We start from the raw sequence: 20,645 nt of genomic DNA, 5'->3' as shown, positions 1-20,645 counted from the left end.
TGAACCAATTGACCCTTGTGTAGTGCCCACGCCTACCTAGTGGGACACTACAGTTTCTACTATGTAAGCCTCGCAAAGTGACTTCAGACCTGAACTGGTCCCTAAAAATTGGGTTTTTGAAAATTTCTGAAAAATTTCAAGATTTGCTTCTAATCTTCTAAGCCTTGTAACATCCCCAAAAAATTAAATATCATTCCCAAAATGATCCAAACATGAAGTAGACATATGGGGAATGTAAAGTAATAACTATTTTTGGAGGTATTACTATGTATTATAGAAGTAGAGAAATTGAAACTTGGAAATTTGCCATTTTTTACAAATTTTTGGTAAATTTGGTATTTTTTTATAAATAAAAATGATTTTTTTTTACTTCATTTTACCAGTTTCATGAAGTACAATATGTGACAAAAAAAACAATCTCAGAACGGCCTGGATAAGTCAAAGCGTTTTAAAGTTATCAGCACTTAAAGTGACACTGGACAGATTTGCAAAAAATGGCCTGGTCCTTAAGGTGAAATAGGGCTGAGTCCTTAAGGGGTTAAATACCCACAGAGGTCAATCTGGTACAGATTGTGTACAGGTAGGCTGGCCCTTTAAGGCTGAGTTCACACGGGCGAGATTTCCGCGCGGGTGCAATGCGGTAGGTGAACGTATTGCACCCGCACTGAATCCGGCACCATTCATTTCAACGGATCTGTGTACATGAGCGTTTTTTTTCACGCATCACTTCTGCAATGCTTTAAAATCGCAGCATGTTCTATATTCTGCGTTTGTAACGCAGGACAGGCCCCATAGAAGTGAATGGGGCTGCGTGAAAAACGCACTGCATCCGCAAGCAAGTGCGGGTGCGATGCGTTTTTCACTGATGGTTGCTAAGAGATGTTGTTTGTAAACCTTCAGTTTTTTATCACGCGCGTGAAAAACGCATCAAAACGCATTGCACCCGCGCGGAAAAAACTGAACAACTAAACGCAATCGCAGACAAAACTGACTGAACTTGCTTGCAAAATAGTGCGAGTTTCACTGAACGCACCCTGAACGCATCCTGAGCCAATCCGTCACGCCCGTGTGAACCCAGCCTATGGGATGAGAAGCGCATGTGCATACCCTATGGTATACAGAAAGAGGCCCAGCTAGGCTACAGCCTGCAGCGTGGGACACAGGAGTCTAGCGGCCAAGCCACTGCTAGAGAGCAGAGGAGAACCAGCGCAGGACAGCAGAGTAGGACCAGCGCCCTTGCAAATTGCAGATAGTGGGATGGCAGCGGGCACACAGAACTGCCATGACACTCCTGCTATAGTGTGTTTGTCTGTGCCCCAGCTCTGCCTGTTTACCAGATTTGACCCTTTGATGCTTGCTAGACCTTTAAACTGTTTACCAGATTGTACATACACTGCCTACACTGATTCTGGCTTGTCCACTAACTTCTGGCTTGCATGATTCCTTGGTGCCACGCACTGGTATTTCTTGACCTCTGTGGATCAGCTGTCACTGAATGGAAACTTAGAGACCAGCACTCTGTACAAAATGTATTATTAAAAATTGTACTCTTTCCTGACACAGAAGTCGGATAAAGTGGGTCCAAGGGTGACTTTTTGTATAACAATTGTTTTCAATTAAAATTAAATCCACAACAAAATTATATGTAAATTCATCAGAAATATGGGATATTGTGCCTTGCATTCTGCATTGCCTGATAGTGATTGACGCATGTGCGCTAGGAAACTTGATGGGGCAGGGGGCCGTGTACTATGAGATCTGTGTACGACCCTGTTCACATCTGTGGTGTACTGTGGGCTTATGTCCTGGGAAAATGTCCAGATTTATACACTAAGGTACGCATAATCATTAATGACCTATTGGTGTCTTGCACATGATTGACCAGCATACATACATCAGCAGATGTACATCAAGATTACGTAGATCCAACTGCATTCAAGAGTACAAGATTTCTTATCGTGTAATGTATAGATACAGTTCTATACAGTCCTGTCAAATTTAAACACTGAGGGGGTCATTTCCGAAATCAGATATTGTATGTCAGTTTTGTGGCGTAAAAAAGACAAAGCACCTGCTTTCCATGGCAACATTTTTGCGTCATTTTATGATCCTAGCCACTTTTAACAGTGGTCTATGTTTTAGAGCTAAAAGTGAGATTATACCAGTCTGCTTTTACACCAAAAGGTGTAACCCACAATACACTCACGCCACATACTGTATATTATTAAGGTGCAGCAGTTCATAAATTATGAAATTATGTGCAAGCACACAAAGCAAAGCCAGACTTACAAATGACATAACAACTACCTCAAATGATAAATGAACTCCTGAGTATAGCATAATTTAAACCTAACCTTATCATCATTTTAAACCTATTTTTACTAAGCTTTTTATTTGGCTAATTGTCTGATATTATTTATGTTGACTGTACTTGTCAATGCTTTGATACCAAGAATTCTATTGATTTTGTCTTTGTGTTCCTCCTTATTAGTCTCTCATATTACTCATGGATTGGCCTGAAGCCACAAGTTTTGCTTGTTTGGTAGCAGGATATTATCGTCTGCTGGTGGACCCCAAGAAAGGCATATTTTACAGAACAACAGGTCACTTGCCGCCACCTCAGATTATCAAGGCAGGTATGACTTTCATCAGATATATCATATTTGTCCAATATATTTAATTCATGCTGTGATCAAATTTTGTACTTTACATTGCAAATTTGTATAAAATAAACATATATCTTATTTTTTCATACTTACCGTATTTTTTGCTTTAAAAGACCTATAAAGCGCATACTAGTGAGCACTACTGGTAACATACTGGAGAGTGAAGTGTTTGCATATTGTGCTCTCTCTCCTGCAGGGGAGGAAGCTAGACAAACTCAATAGAAGTCTATGAGCCTGTCTCAATTCCGTCCCCTGAGTGCTGAGACCCCCTCCAATCCATACTTTTGATATGTCTCTATCAATGGCATAGCTTGGGGTGGCCAGGGGGGTGGTTGCTCTGAGTGCCAATCTGCCAGATGGTTCTCAGCAGCCTTACATGACTTTACATTGCCTGCACTGATGATGGAAACCCTGCATCATTAGTGCAGTTCATAGTCATAGAAAGCCTTACAAAGCTAAAGGACCAGTGATGATGTATTCACAGGTCCTGAGTCAGGGGCACATTGAGAACTCATTGAGAATTGTGGGTCATGACGAATCCGTCTTGCTCCGCATCCCAGGACGGAAAGCAAACTCCAGCTACGTTTTGTCCCCATTGACAATGGGGACAAAACGGAAGCGTTTTTTTCCCGGTATTGAGACCCTATGATGAATCTTAATACTGGAAAATAAAAGCGCTAGTGTGAAAGTAGCCTTAGCCTGCGTACGGCACTTTAACATGTGATCGTCTGATCACTTCTGCCATACACTGCAATAATTTACCAAGGCATCCAGGGGTGTTGCTAGGGTCTTAAAACATCAGGGGCACAAGTCCAAGGCATATGTCTACCCCAACCCCCCCCCTCAAAACTGAACTCCTCCACTTACAGTCTATATGCACAGCGCCCCCACCCACAGTATATATATGCAAAGCACCTCCACCAACAGTATACTATATGCACAGCTCCCCCACTCACAGCATAAATGCACAGCTCCTCCACCCACAGTGTATATGCACAGCACCTCCACCCGCAGTATATATGCATGCAGTGTCCCACTTATGTGCTATATGTGGGTGTAACAGATCTCCTGGCACCCCGACTGGGTACCTCCGTTGATGGATGCTCCTAGTGCTTCCTGAGGGCTCCAAGCACTCCACTTAACACTTTAATCACTGCCGACCCCACGAACCGCCGCAGCTTGGTTAAGGTTTTGCAGTCTTCCACCCACCCTGTTCCCAAGACCAGGATCCAACTTCCAGTGGGTAGAACCGTGTTGTAATCCCAGGGGAGTATAATACCGATAGCAATCCCCAGAGTAAATATAGCTGTTCCCCCACACATGAGATGACACTCTATGTTGAGGGTAAAACAGGAACTCCTTTTATTGAAGACCAACTCAGTATATATACAGTTCAAGAAGTCTAACAACATAACGCAATCAACCATGAACAACATGCAAACAAACATCTTCACCCCCTCCATAATGAATGAATAGGCAGAGAGGAGACACATGTGATGGGATTATCTCCTGAGTGTATCATAGGGTGATCTAATTATCTATGAGTCAGCTGCTCCTAGAGTCAGCCATCTTAATCCCATCACTATCAGTGGGAGTCTCAGTGCAGAGTTAACCCTTTTTGTGTTGCTGAATCCACACCATTTTTAATGGGCAATAGGAAATATGTGTCACATAAATTCCACACATAAATCAGGGTTCATAGTTCCTTGTAACCCCAAAAGGTCTGAGGGGGTCTCCATAGTTCTCGGTCCATAGTCCGTAGGAAGGAGGCTGGCCCTCAGGCTTCTCCAGCAGCCCCAGTGACAGTTCAGTAAGTCACAGTGGGTACTTGAAGCTAAATGTCATGTTTAATGTATTTAATATATTGTATTTTCCTAATATCAGGCTGGCAGTGTCATTACATCTAGTTACTATTAGGTGGTGCTGGTGCCACATAATATATATAGCTTGGGGTTTGCTAAAGGAAGGAGTTGTAGAAGAAGTAGTTAGTTGGAGTGAGTTCAGTGTGTGGCAAGGAAGTTGATGGAGGAGGAGAACAGGCAAGTTCCACAATGTAGCTGCCTTTCTTTCCTCTGGGCCCTGATCAAGCCTGGAGATGACAGACCAAGCAGTCACAGCAGCTCAGCACAGACAGTAAGTCTATGTATGAATATAGAGCAAGTCTAGTGAAGATTAGATCTGAGTCTAGCCAAGGGACTTCACCAGCACAAGTAACCAGGAGGAACTTAAAGGTGCCTGGATCTGGATAATTAGTGCGCAAAATTGTCTTTTTTTACTAAATGCCTTCTGGGAACATAGTGAACCTGGATACTTCAGGAGAGTATCCTGCATCAAATAATGTAACAGAGTTTTCCTGTCACCAAGGGAGAACACCTTTAGGCTCCATTCACACATCCGCAATTCCATTCCGCATTTTGCGGAACGGAATTGCAGACCCATACATTTCTATGGGGCCGCACGATGTGCGGCCCCGATCAGGAATTGCGGACCCACACTTCCGGGTCCGCAATTCCGATCCTGAAAAAAATAGAACATGTCCTATTCTTGTCCGCAATAGTGGACAAGAATAGGCATATTCTCTTAGTGCCGGCAATGTGCAGTCTGCATAATGCGAAAAACACATTGCCGCTGTCCGTGTTTTGCGGATCCGCGGATCTGTGGATCCGCAAAACACACACGGATGTGTGAATGGACCCTTATTGGATTGCTCAAGATAAATAGAAAATCATTATATTCAGTATGTTAGTGCTAGAAAGTCGACTTAGTGCAAATTTACCAATTCTTTGCCTGTAAAGTAACAGCATTAAGAGAACTCCTCAACTGACTATTTCCAGACCTGTATTAAGGAATTCCAGTTAAACCAACATCTGGATTATTGCCTTTGCTATATTGATGAATTGTACCAACTGCCCTGAGACGATTGCCCTATTACCATCAAGGCCACCTCAACTTCCATCTGGCTGGTGTTCCCTGGAATAGAGTGCCCCGGAGGATTTAGTGCTGTCTTCCCCATCACTGCACGCGGGCCCAGGGAGGCTCTGCTAACCGTGAGTAAATTAACTACTACCCCCATCGGCCCACCGTAGCCTCGCGTGTTTCCCCTGCTGAACTAGTTCGCTGCATGTACAGCTCCCCCACTCACAGTTTATATGCACAGCACCTCCACCCACAGTATATATGCACTGCTCCTCCACTCATGTCTATATCAGGGGTAAGCAACCTCCGGAACTCCAGCTGTTGTGAAACTACAACTCTCAGCATGCATATGTACTCTGCTCTTCTCCAAACTCCCATAGAAATTAATGAAACATTCTGGGAATTGTAGTTTCACAGCAGCTGGAGTGCCAAAGGTTGCTGACCCTTGGTCTATATGCACTGCTCCTCTACTAAGTATAAGTGCACAGTGCCCCCACCCACAGTCTATATATATACACTGCGTGCAGAATTATTAGGCAAATGAGTATTTTGACCACATCATCCTCTTTATGCATGTTGTCTTACTCCAAGCTGTATAGGCTCGAAAGCCTACTACCAATTAAGCATATTAGGTGATGTGCATCTCTGTAATGAGAAGGGGTGTGGTCTAATAACATCAACACCCTATATTAGGTGTGCATAATTATTAGGCAACTTCCTTTCCTTTGGCAAAATGGGTCAAAAGAAGGACATGACAGGCTCAGAAAAGTCCAAAATAGTGAGATATCTTGCAGAGGGATGCAGCACTCTTAAAATTGCAAAGCTTCTGAAGCGTGATCATCGAACAATCAAGCGTTTCATTCAAAATAGTCAACAGGGTCGCAAGAAGCGTGTGGAAAAACCAAGGCGCAAAATAACTGCCCATGAACTGAGAAAAGTCAAGCGTGCAGCTGCCAAGATGCCACTTGCCACCAGTTTGGCCATATTTCAGAGCTGCAACATCACTGGAGTGCCCAAAAGCACAAGGTGTGCAATACTCAGAGACATGGCCAAGGTAAGAAAGGCTGAAAAACGACCACCACTGAACAAGACACACAAGCTGAAACGTCAAGACTGGGCCAAGAAATATCTCAAGACTGATTTTTCTAAGGTTTTATGGACTGATGAAATGAGAGTGAGTCTTGATGGGCCAGATGGATGGGCCCGTGGCTGGATTGGTAAAGGGCAGAGAGCTCCAGTCCGACTCAGACGCCAGCAAGGTGGAGGTGGAGTACTGGTTTGGGCTGGTATCATCAAAGATGAGCTTGTGGGGCCTTTTCGGGTTGAGGATGGAGTCAAGCTCAACTCCCAGTCCTACTGCCAGTTTCTGGAAGACACCTTCTTCAAGCAGTGGTACAGGAAGAAGTCTGCATCCTTCAAGAAAAACATGATTTTCATGCAGGACAATGCTCCATCACACGCGTCCAAGTACTCCACAGCGTGGCTGGCAAGAAAGGGTATAAAAGAAGAAAATCTAATGACATGGCCTCCTTGTTCACCTGATCTGAACCCCATTGAGAACCTGTGGTCCATCATCAAATGTGAGATTTACAAGGAGGGAAAACAGTACACCTCTCTGAACAGTGTCTGGGAGGCTGTGGTTGCTGCTGCACGCAATGTTGATGGTGAACAGATCAAAACACTGACAGAATCCATGGATGGCAGGCTTTTGAGTGTCCTTGCAAAGAAAGGTGGCTATATTGGTCACTGATTTGTTTTTGTTTTGTTTTTGAATGTCAGAAATGTATATTTGTGAATGTTGAGATGTTATATTGGTTTCACTGGTAAAAATAAATAATTGAAATGGGTATATATTTGTTTTTTGTTAAGTTGCCTAATAATTATGCACAGTAATAGTCACCTGCACACACAGATATCCCCCTAAAATAGCTAAAACTAAAAACAAACTAAAAACTACTTCCAAAAATATTCAGCTTTGATATTAATGAGTTTTTTGGGTTCATTGAGAACATGGTTGTTGTTCAATAATAAAATTAATCCTCAAAAATACAACTTGCCTAATAATTCTGCACTCCCTGTATATATATATATATATAGCTCCTCCACCCACAATCAATATGCACAGCTCCCCCACCTACAGTCTATATGCACAGCTCCTCCACCCACAGTATATATGAACAGCCCCCCCCACCCACAGTATATATGAACCGCTCCTCCACTCACAGTATATGCACAGCTCCTCCAACCAAAGTCTATATGCACGGCTCTTCCACCCACAGTATACAGTATATGCACGTCTCTTCCACCCACAGTATATATGCACAGCTCCTCCACCCGCAGTTTATATGCACAGCTCCCCCCCCCCCGCAGTATAAATGCACAGCTCTTCCACCCACAGTCTATATGCATAGCACCTCCACCCACAGTATATATGCACCGCTCCTCCACTCAAGTCTATATCAGGGGTAAGGAACCTCCGGAACTCCAGCTGTTGTGAAACTACAACTCCCAGCATGCATATGTACTCTGCTTTTCTTCAAACTCCCATAGAAATTTATGAAGCATGCTGGGAATTGTAGTTTCACAGCAGCTGGAGTGCCGAAGGTTGCTGACTAGAGTTAAGTGGACACCTGGAAGTCCGGGTTCGACGGGTTTGACCAAACTTTGCAAAAGAGTTCGAGTTCGGGACCCGAACTTGACCCCGAACTCCATTGAAGTCAATAGGGACCCAAACTTTGGAGCACTAAAATGGCTCTAAAAAAGTCATGGAAAGAACTAGAAGTCATGGAAAGAACTAGAGGGCTGCAAAAGGCAGCAAAATGTGGTTAAGAGCATGGCAAGTGAAACAAATGTGGCTAGGGAAATGACTTAAAATAACATAAAAGACGTAAAAATAAAAAATAATAATCTTGATCTAGGAGGACGAGGTCCATATGGAGTAGGAGGTTGAGGAGGCGGTGGATGTGGCTGTGTAGGTGGAAGCGGCGGTGGAGGAGGTAGCTAACACTGGTTTTTGGTTTCCATTTTTTATTTTATTTAAATTTTTTTGCTTAAATTTGGGTAGACCCCAAAACATTGGGAAATATAAAAAAATAAAACAAAGAGAAAGTGCGCTGAAGTACAACAATGGCTGGGTGAGGCCGGTATACATGTCTATTCTGCACAAGGTACGGACAAGTCCTTTGGGATCCATGCCTGGTTCATTTTAATGAACGTGAGCTTGTCCACATTGGCTGTGGACAGGCGACTGCGCTTGTCTGTGATAACCCCCTCCTGCCGTGCTAAACAAACGTTCAGACAATACACTGGCTGCAGGGCAGGCCAGCACCTCCAAGGCGTAAAGGGCAAGCTCAGGCCATGTGCCCGATTTGGAGACCCAGAAGTTGAAGGGGGCAGACCTATCAGTCAGTACGTGTAGGCGTGTGCATACATACTGCTCCACCATGTTGCTGAAATGCTGCCTCCTGCTAAGACGTTCCATATCAGCTGGTGGTGCTGGTTGTTGTGGCGTGCTGACAAAACTTTTCCACATTTCGGCCATGCTAACCCTGCCTTCTGAGGTGCTGGCGGTGCCCCAGCTGTGTTGGCAACGTCTTCCTCCTCCTCAGCCTTCGCCTTGTGCTTCCACTGAGCCCCCGCTGTCAGGTGGGAATGCCATCAGCAGCATGTCTACCAGCGTGCGCTTGTAATCACGCATCTTCCAATCAGTAACAGACGTTTTTACAAAATTTAGTTCCCTGTCAACAATGCAGAGCAGGGGTTTTTTCACCAGCAAAAATGGGTTAATGTCAACCATTAATGTAACAGATGGATTTTAGAAATTTAGGTCCCTGTCACCTATGCAGAGCAGGGGTTTATTCACGGCAAAAATGGTAAAATGTCACCCAAGAATGTAACAAATGCTTTTGCACCCTGCTCCCTCTTTTGCTGTGCTGGTGCCTCTGTGCGACCACCACCTCTTCCTCCAAACTGCACACGTCACTCGCATGACCTTGATTCCATGTGGGGTCGAGGACCTCATCGTCCTCCACATCATCTTCCACCCATTCTTCACCCCTGCCCTCCTTGTTGGTCTGCACACTTTCGAAAGCCACAGCAGTTGGCACCTGTGTTTCGTCATCATCCGAGACGTGCTGTGGTGGTCCTCCCATGTACTCTTGAAACATAAGTGGTTGGGCATTGGTGCACTCAATCTCTTCCACTATAGACTATAATGGGAAGTAAACTATGAGCTCATTTGCAGGTAAAGCTTTGTTATGTAGGAAATTAACCTTTACCACAAATGTTCCCTGGGTAGAGTATCATATTGTAAAATGAAAATTACCTTGGATTATAACCGTTTTCTAAAGAATGCAAAGGTGAATGACATAATGGAATGCCCATAGACTATAATCGGAAGTAAAACGTGACTTGGTGTCTGAACTATTTAACATATCAAGTAAATCTTTACCAGGCTTACTCCTCAAGTTCAGCGGGATAATTAAAATTTAGATTAAGTGGTATTATCATTGGTTTCTATGAAATAACAAAAGGAATGACACAATGGAATGCCTATAGACTATAATAATCGGAAGTAAAACGTGACTTGGTGTCTGAACTATTTAACATATCAAGTAAATCTTTAGCAGGTTTACTCTTCAAATTCAGAGGGATTATTAAAATTTAGATTAAGTGGGATTATCATTGGTTTTTATGAAATGACAAGAGGAATGACACAATGGAATGCCTATAGACTATAATGGTAAGGAAAATATGAGCTCATTTGCAGGTAAATCTGTGTTATGTAGGACATTAACCTTTACCGCAAATGTTCCCTGGGTAGATTAGCATATTGTAAAATGAAAATTACTATGGATTATAACTGTTTTCAATAGAATGCAAAGTTGAATGACATGATGGAATGCCCATAGACTATAATGGGAAACATTATTATTATTATTAATAATAATAATAATAATAATAATAATGGGAAGTCTCTGACTTGGTGAGAACCGGCATCACCTTCACCAGTCGGATCTTGACATTCCCTGCCGCCTGCATCAGCCAATGAGGAGAGACTCCTCTCCTCCTCATTGGTTGATGATGCTAAGCTGCCTGGCGCCGAAGCGCAGGGGGGCCCCATGATTCTCTTTTGCCCAGGGGCCCCATGAGTTGTCAGTCCACCCCTGGTGTCGGCGCACGCATACATTTGTGGGGGGGGGCACTAATACAACACCTCACCACGGGCATTAGGTATACTTCTGAGCACACTAAAACAATCTTAACTCTAGGATGTTTCTCTTCTCAGAGAGTCATTGTACAAATTCTCACAACCCACCAGCACATGCACACAGACTGTAATTATATGCACTAAGCAATATTATCAGGTAAAATGTTTATTTGTTGGGGCCCATTAGCCACAGATGTTGGAGCGTTTTAGAAATCATAGGTGCACTTAATATCAAAAGACTTGCAGATTATACAATCCATAAGGAGACAACTCTTGGGAAAACAACAGATTCCAACAGTCACTAAGCGGTGAGTCCTTATTGGTCACTGTTCAACCACAATTTAAAGGGAAACGGACAACCCCACCTGTGCTGGCCAGTGCAGTATCTATGTCAGAGGCCAAAGGCAAGAACCTAGCAACTGAGAGAGGAAGGAGGACTGAGGCAAGACATGACAGATCCTTTGTGTCGAGTGAAGAGGATCCTGCCACCCACTCCCTGTGTCACATCCCTCCTAAATGCTGATGTTCAATGTAAGAAGCCTGAACTAAACCTGGTCTGCAGGTTTAGTTCAGGCTTTCTGCATGAAACATCTGCATTTAGGAGGGATGTGACACAGGGTGGCAGGAACCTCTTCAAATTATCTAGGGAGTCATGTCTTGGCTCAGTCCTCCTTCCTCTCTCAGTTGCCAGGTTTCTCTGTTTTGCCTGTGACAAACATGCTGCACTGTCCACCACAGAGGGGGATCTCTTGTCCCCTGATATTCATGGTTACCTTGCACTGTCCCTCTCCCTGTCCCTGCACTGTCCACCACAGAGGGGGATCTATTGTCCCCTGATATTCATGGTTACCTTGCACTGTCCCTCTCCCTGTCCCTGCACTGTCCCTGCTTTTTTTTTTCTGCTCTCCCTAGGAAGCTCCACCTCCCTTTGCATCACTTCCTCCTTGGCCCAGCTTACTGCCCCAGATAGAGATGGCCAATGTAGCTTTGCAGCCTCTCTTAGAAACAATGCCTGCTGTTTTCAATAAATCCCTTCCAGGGGTTATACTTAAAAACCTTCTAACAGACTCTGATCAACAGTTGCCTACTGAAGTCAAAAACCCTTCCCTGTGTGAAAAGACACTGGTGCTGCAATGGCTTCCTGTAACAAGGTATATATGTGTGGCTGTAATGATGATTTATCATTAGCAAAAGGTCTACAAAATACTGTGTAAAAAAGAATTTGATGAAAGCACACTAATTTCAAAACCACCTGTACTACCAAGAGGAGGGGAGGTATTTCTCTATTGCCCCCCCCCCCCCCCCCAGATACAATTGCTGGTCATGAACATGACTTCCAATATGATCAGTACAAATGGATATCCAAAGGATCAAACTTTCATGGTAAACGCAAGCATCTTCCAGAGGTACTTAAAAGATATTACTACTTAAAGGATCCATATGGGAAAAAAAAAAAGATTCTCTACATGGTCTTCGCAAACACGTATACTGCTTAAGAGAATCTAAAGATTCAAGAAAGCTTTTATCTTCTACATTACTTAGGTGATGAACGATTACATTGTGTAGTATGCCATGGGAACAGTAACATTTCTAAAATGCCTTTTGTTTCTACAATGTAAAGTGCCATCACAGAAATAAAGGATTCTGTGCTACAGAGAGAGCCAATGATCGCCTAAAAACAGTTGCTAAGCCAATATTCGTACCATGGTTCTAACATGCACATGAGTGTTGATCGGCCTAGAAACTTAAAGCAGGTGCAGAATTTCACTTATCAGGAAAAGAGGAAAAAGAGTCACCAATGATGAAATATTTAGTCTTCTTGAACTGGCAGTCCACCTTGAGGATTACATAAAAAAGGTAACAATTTTTCCAGATCTAGTGGTAACCTTTGGGCACCCAGACATGTTAAAGGGATTCTGTCATCTCGTTTTCGGTTATAGAGATGCGGACATGCACGGCTAGATCGCCGCTAGCATGTCCGGAATATACCTGTCCTATAGGGCTGTGTACTTTTATTTTGTTTAAAAAATTATTTTAGAGATGTCTAAATGAGTCTTGTAAGGTGCCCAAGGGGCTGTACGAACCTCCTGATGCCCAGGACCTGCTAAACAGTTTGGATGGGAACAGAATTAAATGTATTCCCTTTGTTACTGACAGAGAAAGGGGTATTGCAGAACCTTTCCAGACATAATTTCCAAACATACCTCATTTATACTGCACAAACCATATTTTGAGAGATGTAGATACATGGATATGGAAACATGGTGGAAAAAATTATGATTTAAAAGTGCTAACGGATAAGATCACACAGCTGATTGATGCCGAATCGCTTTGGATGTTTGACAGTCTTTACAATTTGTTTAAACTAAAATGGAGCAAAGAATTTAAAGACTATTTTGATAAACAACTAAAGGAGTGCATCTCAAAATATTCTGCAAAGTTCCTAACTTCTAAATTTGCTGCCTTTGTAAATGACAGGAATGCAACCAACAATACCAGCGAAAGTTTCAATAAGATTATAGAAAAACAAAATAAATGGAAAGAACTGCCTATTGATCTACTTGTTCTTGCAATGTTTTATATGCAATGTTATTACCTGCATGGATTTGAACGAGCACTCTGTGGACTTGTAAACTATGAAATGAAAGAAGAGTTTTCATATCTGAGATGAAGAGTGGCAGATGTAACATTCCCTGCCTTTTATCTACTTAAGACCATAATGGATAAGATCAAAAGTTCAGATCCTGAGCCAGTGAAAGGACTGGAAAAGTGTAAGCAATACCGAATGAGCCAAAGGTCTTTAGCAAAATACTGCATAGAATCAGGTGGTATTACCCTCTGTCCACAGTCCTCAACATTTGTTGTATGCGGTATTAGTGGTAGAATGCATGCAGTCAAACTTCCTCCTGAACCTGCCGTTTGTTCTTGTCCCAGCACAGGGCTGTGCCATCATATTATAGCAGCTCAAATGTCGGTTGGATGGAAGGAGGCAGTGGACAGGCAAGCATACTCATTGGGCCAGATTTATCATTACTCTGACAGCTCACTCCACTTTAACATATGGCTAAAGTCAGTTTTAGCCAAGTCAGATTTATGATCGGCCCTTTGAGACTGTAATAAATGTGGTTTGACGGTAGCAGTTTATCCGTCAGTAAGCAGCTTTACAAAAGTCGCACATCTTTACGAAAAAGTCGCAAGTTTTTACGAAAAAGTCGCATGTTCTATTAAAAAGTCTCATAAGATAAGCATGGTCCACACTGGAGTGAAATTGCGACTTTTTTGCGACTTTTTAAATAGTCCCAATAGTAAATCTGTCTAGAGATTCATTTACATAAGAAAACACACACACTTTCAGAAAACTGGCGAGCATAGTGCAGAGCAGAAAAAAGTCGCAAATTTGTGCGCAGTTTTAGCGTTTGGGACTTTTTTTGGGACTTTTTCACTCCATTATTCTGACCTGAGCTAATGATAAATCTGACCAATTGTCTATGCTCTGCAAAAAAAAAAACAAGGGCGATCAAAAAGATCAAGAAGAAAGAAACCAAGGAAAGGAGATTATGATGTTGAGCCAGCACCTGATTCAGTTCTTTATTGTTCACTAGATAGAGAATATTTACAACAAATATGTTCTGAAGATAAGATATCTGAATCCAAAGTAAAGACTGATTTTGATATTTCTGACATAATAATTGAAAACCAGCCAAAACACTCTACAATGAAAAAAGAAGAAAATGAAACAAATGTATACAATGAATAGTTTCCATGGGATGTGCCAGCAGAAGACCTGGACAGTTGGATACAGTAGAAACAAATATTCTAAAACATTGGATCCTGGACAATGGCTTTGTGATTAAAGGGAACCTGTCACCAGGATTTTGTGTATAGAGCTGAGGACATGGGTTGCTAGATGGCTGCTAGCATGTCCGCAATATCCAGTCCTCATTGCTCTGTGTGCTTTTATTGTGTAAAAAAACCCGATTTGATACATATGCAAATTAACCTGAGATGAGTCCTGTATGTGAGATGAGTCAGTGACAGGACTCATCTCAGGTTAATTTGCATATATATCAAATCGTTATTTTTACACAATAAAAGCACACAGAGCTATGGGAACTGGATATTGCGGATGTGCTAGCGGCCATCTAGCAACCCATGTCCTCAGCTCTATACACAAAATCCCGATGACAGGTTCCCTTTAAGTTATAGAAGAAGCAATAAGCAATTTTGTCTGTCAAAGAAATCTCACAGAAACAGTTTGCCATGTCCCACCTTCATTTATCAGAGTATGGCAAGAGGCACAGCAGACATTTTTTACAGCTTTCTTGGGAAACATGTTGCCTTAAAGGGAGTCTGTCACCAGATTGTGACCTTATAGACCGCTTACATAGCGCTCTAGCATAGCAGTCTATGATTCTAATGGTACCTTTGATGTTTTCTTGTGAAGTTCCCCCAAGTTCTGCCTCTTTTCATCATATCCCCGCCCAAGCCTCTTCCTCTGCCCGCCCTGCTCTTCCTTTGTGTCTGCTTTCTCCATTGCTTGGCCGGGGCATGCGCCGCAGTGCACAAGCCCCGGCAAAGCTAGTACAGGCGCGGGATCTCGCTGCAGAGAAGGAGGACGAAAAGGAATAGTGGGGCGGGCAGAGGAAGAGGCTGGGGCGGGGATATGACGAAAAGAGGCAGAACAGCCTGGGCACCAACGAGGTGAACGCCGCCCCTGGGCACTTGCGAGCCCTAATTTACATATGAATAAAAGTCTGTTTTTGCCTTGGGGGAACTTCACAAGAAAACATCAAATGTACCATTAGAATCATAGACTGCTATGCTAGAGCGCTATGTAAGCGGTCTATAAGGTCACAATCTGGTGACAGACATTCTTCTGCTTCCTTTCAACACAGATACCTGGTGCCTTTTTGTCATCATTTTTAACACCAAAGAAGTAATTATTTTGGATTCCATGAAAGAAAAAAGAGCAAAAGAACATGCTGATGTTGTTTTATCAATTGATGCTGCATGATACCACTTATTTTCCTACCCATTGACTTAAATGGGTAGCAAAATCAGCTGCAGTAAATACACAGCAAAATACAGCACTTGTGACCCTACCCTTAGGGTGTACTCACACTTAACATATCCTGCGCAAATTTGATGCGCAGGATTTGAAGCTGCAGATTTCAATGTAAACTAAATGACTGTACACAAAGTCAAATCTACAGCATCAAATATGTGCAGGATACAGTACGTTTGAATACACCCTTAGGGTAGGGTCACACTGAGCGCTTTGAGGCAGCGAGAAATGTGCCGGACAACAGGAAATACGCTGCGTATGCGCTAGGAGCAGACACACAGGGCTTTCCCTCTGCAGCCTTGTGTGTGCAGTAAGGTTCGGAGGCGGGCCGAGCGCACCAACCTCTAAACTTCACTGCAGATACAGGGCTGCAGCGGAGAAAAACCCTGTGTGTCTGCTCCTAGCTCATACACAGCGTATTTCCTGCTGCCCGGCACATTTCTTGCAGTGTCAAATCAAATACGCTGCGTATGCGCTCAGTGTGACCCTACGCTTAATTTGTAAAAAAAAAAAAGCCTCGCTGCCATTGTTTACCGCAGCGTTCTTTTTTGTCATGTCTTTTCCTGCTGGGACAGAAATGTCGATGTTTATTTGTATAATTTTTATTTTGACTCCTCCCCACTTCCCATCCCTTCTTTGTTTTTGCCTCCCTCCTATTTTTAATTCCTGTTCTACAAAAAAAACTTTCAATCAAAGTTCTGTTGAATGCAAAAAAAAATTAAAGGAGGTTATTCAGGAATAAAAAAACTGAGCTTTTATTCTTCCAAAAACAGCACCACACCTGTCCTCAGGTTGTGGGTGGTATTCATTTGGCAGAGCTGCAATATCACACACAACCTGAGGACAGGTGTGGTGCTGTTTTTGGAGGAAAAAAACTGTAGTTTTTATAATCCTGGATAACCCCTTTTAAATAAAAAATTTTAAATAAAATAAGTATTTGCATATTTTCTAGAAACTTGTCAGTTTTCATTTTCAGTAAGGCTGCGTTCACACGGGCGAGATTTTCGCGCGGGTGCAATGCGGTAGGTGAACGTATTGCACCCGCACTGAATCCCAACCCATTCATTTCAATGGGGCTGTTCAGGTGAGCAGTGATTTTCACGCATCACTTGTGCGTTGTGTGAAAATCGCAGCATGCTCTATATTCAGCGTTTTTCACGCAACGCAGGCCCCATAGAAGTGAATGGGGTTGCGTGAAAATCGCAAGCATCCGCAAGCAAGTGCGGATGCGGTGCGATTTTCACGCACGGTTGCTAGGAGACGATCGGGATGGAGACCCGATCATTATTATTTTCCCTTATAACATGGTTATAAGGGAAAATAATAGCATTCTGAATACAGAATGCATAGTAAAACAGCGCTAGAAGGGTTAAAAAAAATAAATAAAATTTAACTCACCTTAGTCCACTTGATCGCGCAGACCGGCATCTCCTTCTGTCTCCTTTGCTGAACAGGACCTGTGGTGAGCATTCATTACATGAACAGGACCTTTGGTGACGTTGCTCTGGTCATCACATGATCCATCACATGATCTTTTACCATGGTAATAGATCATGTGATGACCGGAGTGACGTCACCAAAGGTCCTGTTCATGTAATGAATGCTCACCACAGGTCCTGTTCAGCAAAGGAGACAGAAGGAGATGCCGGTCTGCGCGATCAAGTGGACTAAGGTGAGTTAAATTATTTATTTTAACCCCTCCAGCACTGTTTTACTATGCATTCTGTATTCAGAATGCTATTATTTTCCCTTATAATCATGTTATAAGGGAAAATAATACAATCTACAGAACACTGATCCCAAACCCGAACTTCTGTGAAGAAGTTCGGGTTTGGGTACCAAACATGCGCGATTTTTCTCACGCGAGTGCAAAACGCATTACAATGTTTTGCACTCGGACGGAAAAATCGCGGGTGTTCCCGTAACGCACCCGCACATTTTCCCGCAACGCCCGTGTGAACCCAGCCTAATACCAACATGCTATTGGAGTTTCTTTAGTTCCTCCCTACATTTTACCATTTTCCGAGTAAAATTCTGCTCAGGAATTACACTTGGAAATTTTGATGCAGCAGAGTCCCATTGCAATCAATGGGAATCCGCTGCACAGTGCACACTACAGAATTTTAGTGGTGAAGCTGTCCACTGAAATTTCTCTGTCGAAAGAATGAACATGTTCATTCTTTCAGCGGAATATTGAGCGGAATGCACTGCCAGCTATAGGGAACTGCAATGGCTGCGCTGCCCAAGCACCGACTAAATCAGTCAGGACGGGATGCATTTGGAATTTCTGAACAGAATTTCTCCGCTTGGAAATTCCATAGTGTGCATAGCCCCCATGTATCCTCCACCCCAAAATCAGAGCCCATTCCTAGTCCTGGGCCTATAGTTGGCGAGGGGTATTCCATTATTCTTTAGGGGTATTCCATTTCCCATTATACCCTATGAATCCCCTTTCATCTCCACTTTATTATTTGCCACTGAACTTGGAAAGTATGTCTGCTAAAGATTTATTTGATATGTTGAATGGTTCAGGCTCCAAATCACATTTTACTTCCCATTATACTGTATGGGCATTCCATTCTGTCATTCACATGTTATTCCATAGAAAACAGCTTTAATCCCAGATAGTTTTAAATTTACAATGTGCTACTCTACCCAGAGAACACTTGCGGTAAAGGTTAATGTCCTTCATAACACAGATTTACCTGCAAATGAGCTCATATTTTACTTCCCATTATAGTCTATGGGCATTCCATTGTGTCATTCCACTTGTCATTTCATAGAAACCAATGATAATCCCACTTAATCTCAATTTTAAATAATCCCTCTGAATTTGAAGAGTAAGCCTGCTAAAGATTTACTTGATATGTTAAATGATTCAGGCTCCAAATCAAATTTTGCTTCCCATTATAGTCTATGGGCATTCCATTATGTCCTTCACCTTTGCATTCTATTGAAAACGATTATAATCCAAGGTAATTTTCATTTTACAATATGCTACTCTACCCAGGGGACACTTGCGGTAAAGGTTAATGTCCTTCATAACACAGATTAACCTGCAAATGAGCTCATATTTTACTTCCCATTATAGTCTATGGGCATTCCATTGTGTCATTCCCCTTGTCATTTAATAGAAACCAATGATAATCCCACTTAATCTCAATTTTAAATAATCCCACTGAATTTGAAGAGTAAGCCTGCTAAAGATTTACTTGATATGTTAAATGGTTTAGTCTCCAAATCAAATTTTGCTTCCCATTATAGTCTATAGGCATTCCATTATGTCATTCACCTTTGCATTCTATAGAAAACAGTTATAATGCAAGGTAATTTTCATTTTACAATATGCTACTCTACCCAGGGAACACTTGCGGTAAAGGTTAATGTTCTACATAACACAGATTTACCTGTAAATGAGCTCATAGTTTCCTTCCCATTATAGTCTAAGGGCATTCCATTATGTCATTCACCCTCGTCATTCTGCAGAAAACACTGATAATTCCACTTAATCTGAACATTAAATAATCCCACTGAACTTGGAGAGTATGTCTCCTAAATATTTATTAGATATGTCAAATGGTTTTGTCTCTAATTCAAATATTACATTTCCATTATTCTCTATGGGCATTCCACTTTCCTGTTAAAGTCTATGGGCATTCCACTCTGTCATTCCTTTTAGTATGTCCCCTCAGAAGCTCTGTAATCTGCATGTCCTGTCTGGGATGCGGTGCTCAGCTGCTAGGCCTGCTTAACTGCTCGGGATAACTACAGGATGTTTTTCATAGATTCATACTGAGCCACCAGTGCGGTGCTACTGGCTCATTTCCCTAAACTTTAGACTGGCAGTAAATGGAGCTGCTAGTTGTATGTTTAATGTGCCTCTTGCTAAACTCATACGGAGCTGCCCAGCAGCTCCACACTGGCGGCTCAGTGCAAAACAATGGAGAAAGTGCTAGCCAGAGGTTTGGGTCCAAATACTTGTAATTCAGGGCCTAGGCCCGGGTCTAGGTGCCTAGCAACGCCCCTGATTGCAGATCACAGACAATGCCTTTGGGTATCTGCCCCAGCAGAACCAAATACCACAGTGCAACTCAATATACTGCCACAGCAGAGCCAAATACCACAGTATAGCCCAATATACTGCCCCAGCAGAGCCAAATACCATAGTGCAGCAGGAGAATTAGGGTGCCTAAAAACGCTGCAGATTTTGTATTGTTTTCCCAGCTAGGACATGGATTTCTTCAAGCTGCATCCAAATGAAAGGAACTGATTTTCAGTCTCTAGTACATTACATTACTAGTAAATTACATATATATAGTATGTCATACATGTTATTTATCTAATGTACTAGTAATGGAATGTACTAGTCTAGACTATGCATACTAGTGCATTACACTACTATGTATATACTAGTTGTTGGGATTTTCTCTGGTAGACAGGTTTGCGGGCGCAGTATAGAGGCAACGACAATGTCTTTAACTTAAACAGTTCGGTGTTTATTCACACATAAGGATAAGCAAAACAAAAATTCAGTTTCAAGGAAAACAGTTACCTTGAGTCTTGTGTTTGTTCACACCATTCAGCAATGCAGAAGTCATTGGACATAGCAAAAACCACCTGCTCTCACGCCAACAAGGTAGCAGGCCTTTACCAAGCCCAAACTTCCAGGTCCCAACACACAGACTGACAGAGCTCCACTGTCAGAGAGGAGTAAATTCCCAAAACCTGACAGTGCTGTCTGTGTTTTATAGCCCAAACCAAGACCCGGCCTGGAACGTGGGGAGAAGCC

At 42.6% G+C, this 20,645-nt stretch overlaps 1 protein-coding gene across 1 annotated transcript in view; it reads left to right on the top strand.

The window, feature by feature from the left end:
* The window catches only part of FRMPD3 (FERM and PDZ domain containing 3), a 634,362-nt gene that overhangs the window by 469,294 nt on the left and 144,423 nt on the right, over nt 1–20,645 (top strand). Inside the window, exon 11 of the mRNA XM_040406286.1 lies at nt 2,492–2,636. Coding sequence (XP_040262220.1) covers nt 2,492–2,636 — 145 coding nt within the window. The remainder of the gene's footprint in view (nt 1–2,491; nt 2,637–20,645) is intronic.

This window comes from Bufo bufo, chromosome 8, assembly GCF_905171765.1.
Source record: "Bufo bufo chromosome 8, aBufBuf1.1, whole genome shotgun sequence".
NCBI classification, from domain to species: Eukaryota; Metazoa; Chordata; class Amphibia; order Anura; family Bufonidae; genus Bufo; species Bufo bufo.
The sequence above is the reverse complement of the archived record's forward strand: the minus strand, read 5'-3'. Positions and strand labels throughout refer to the sequence as shown.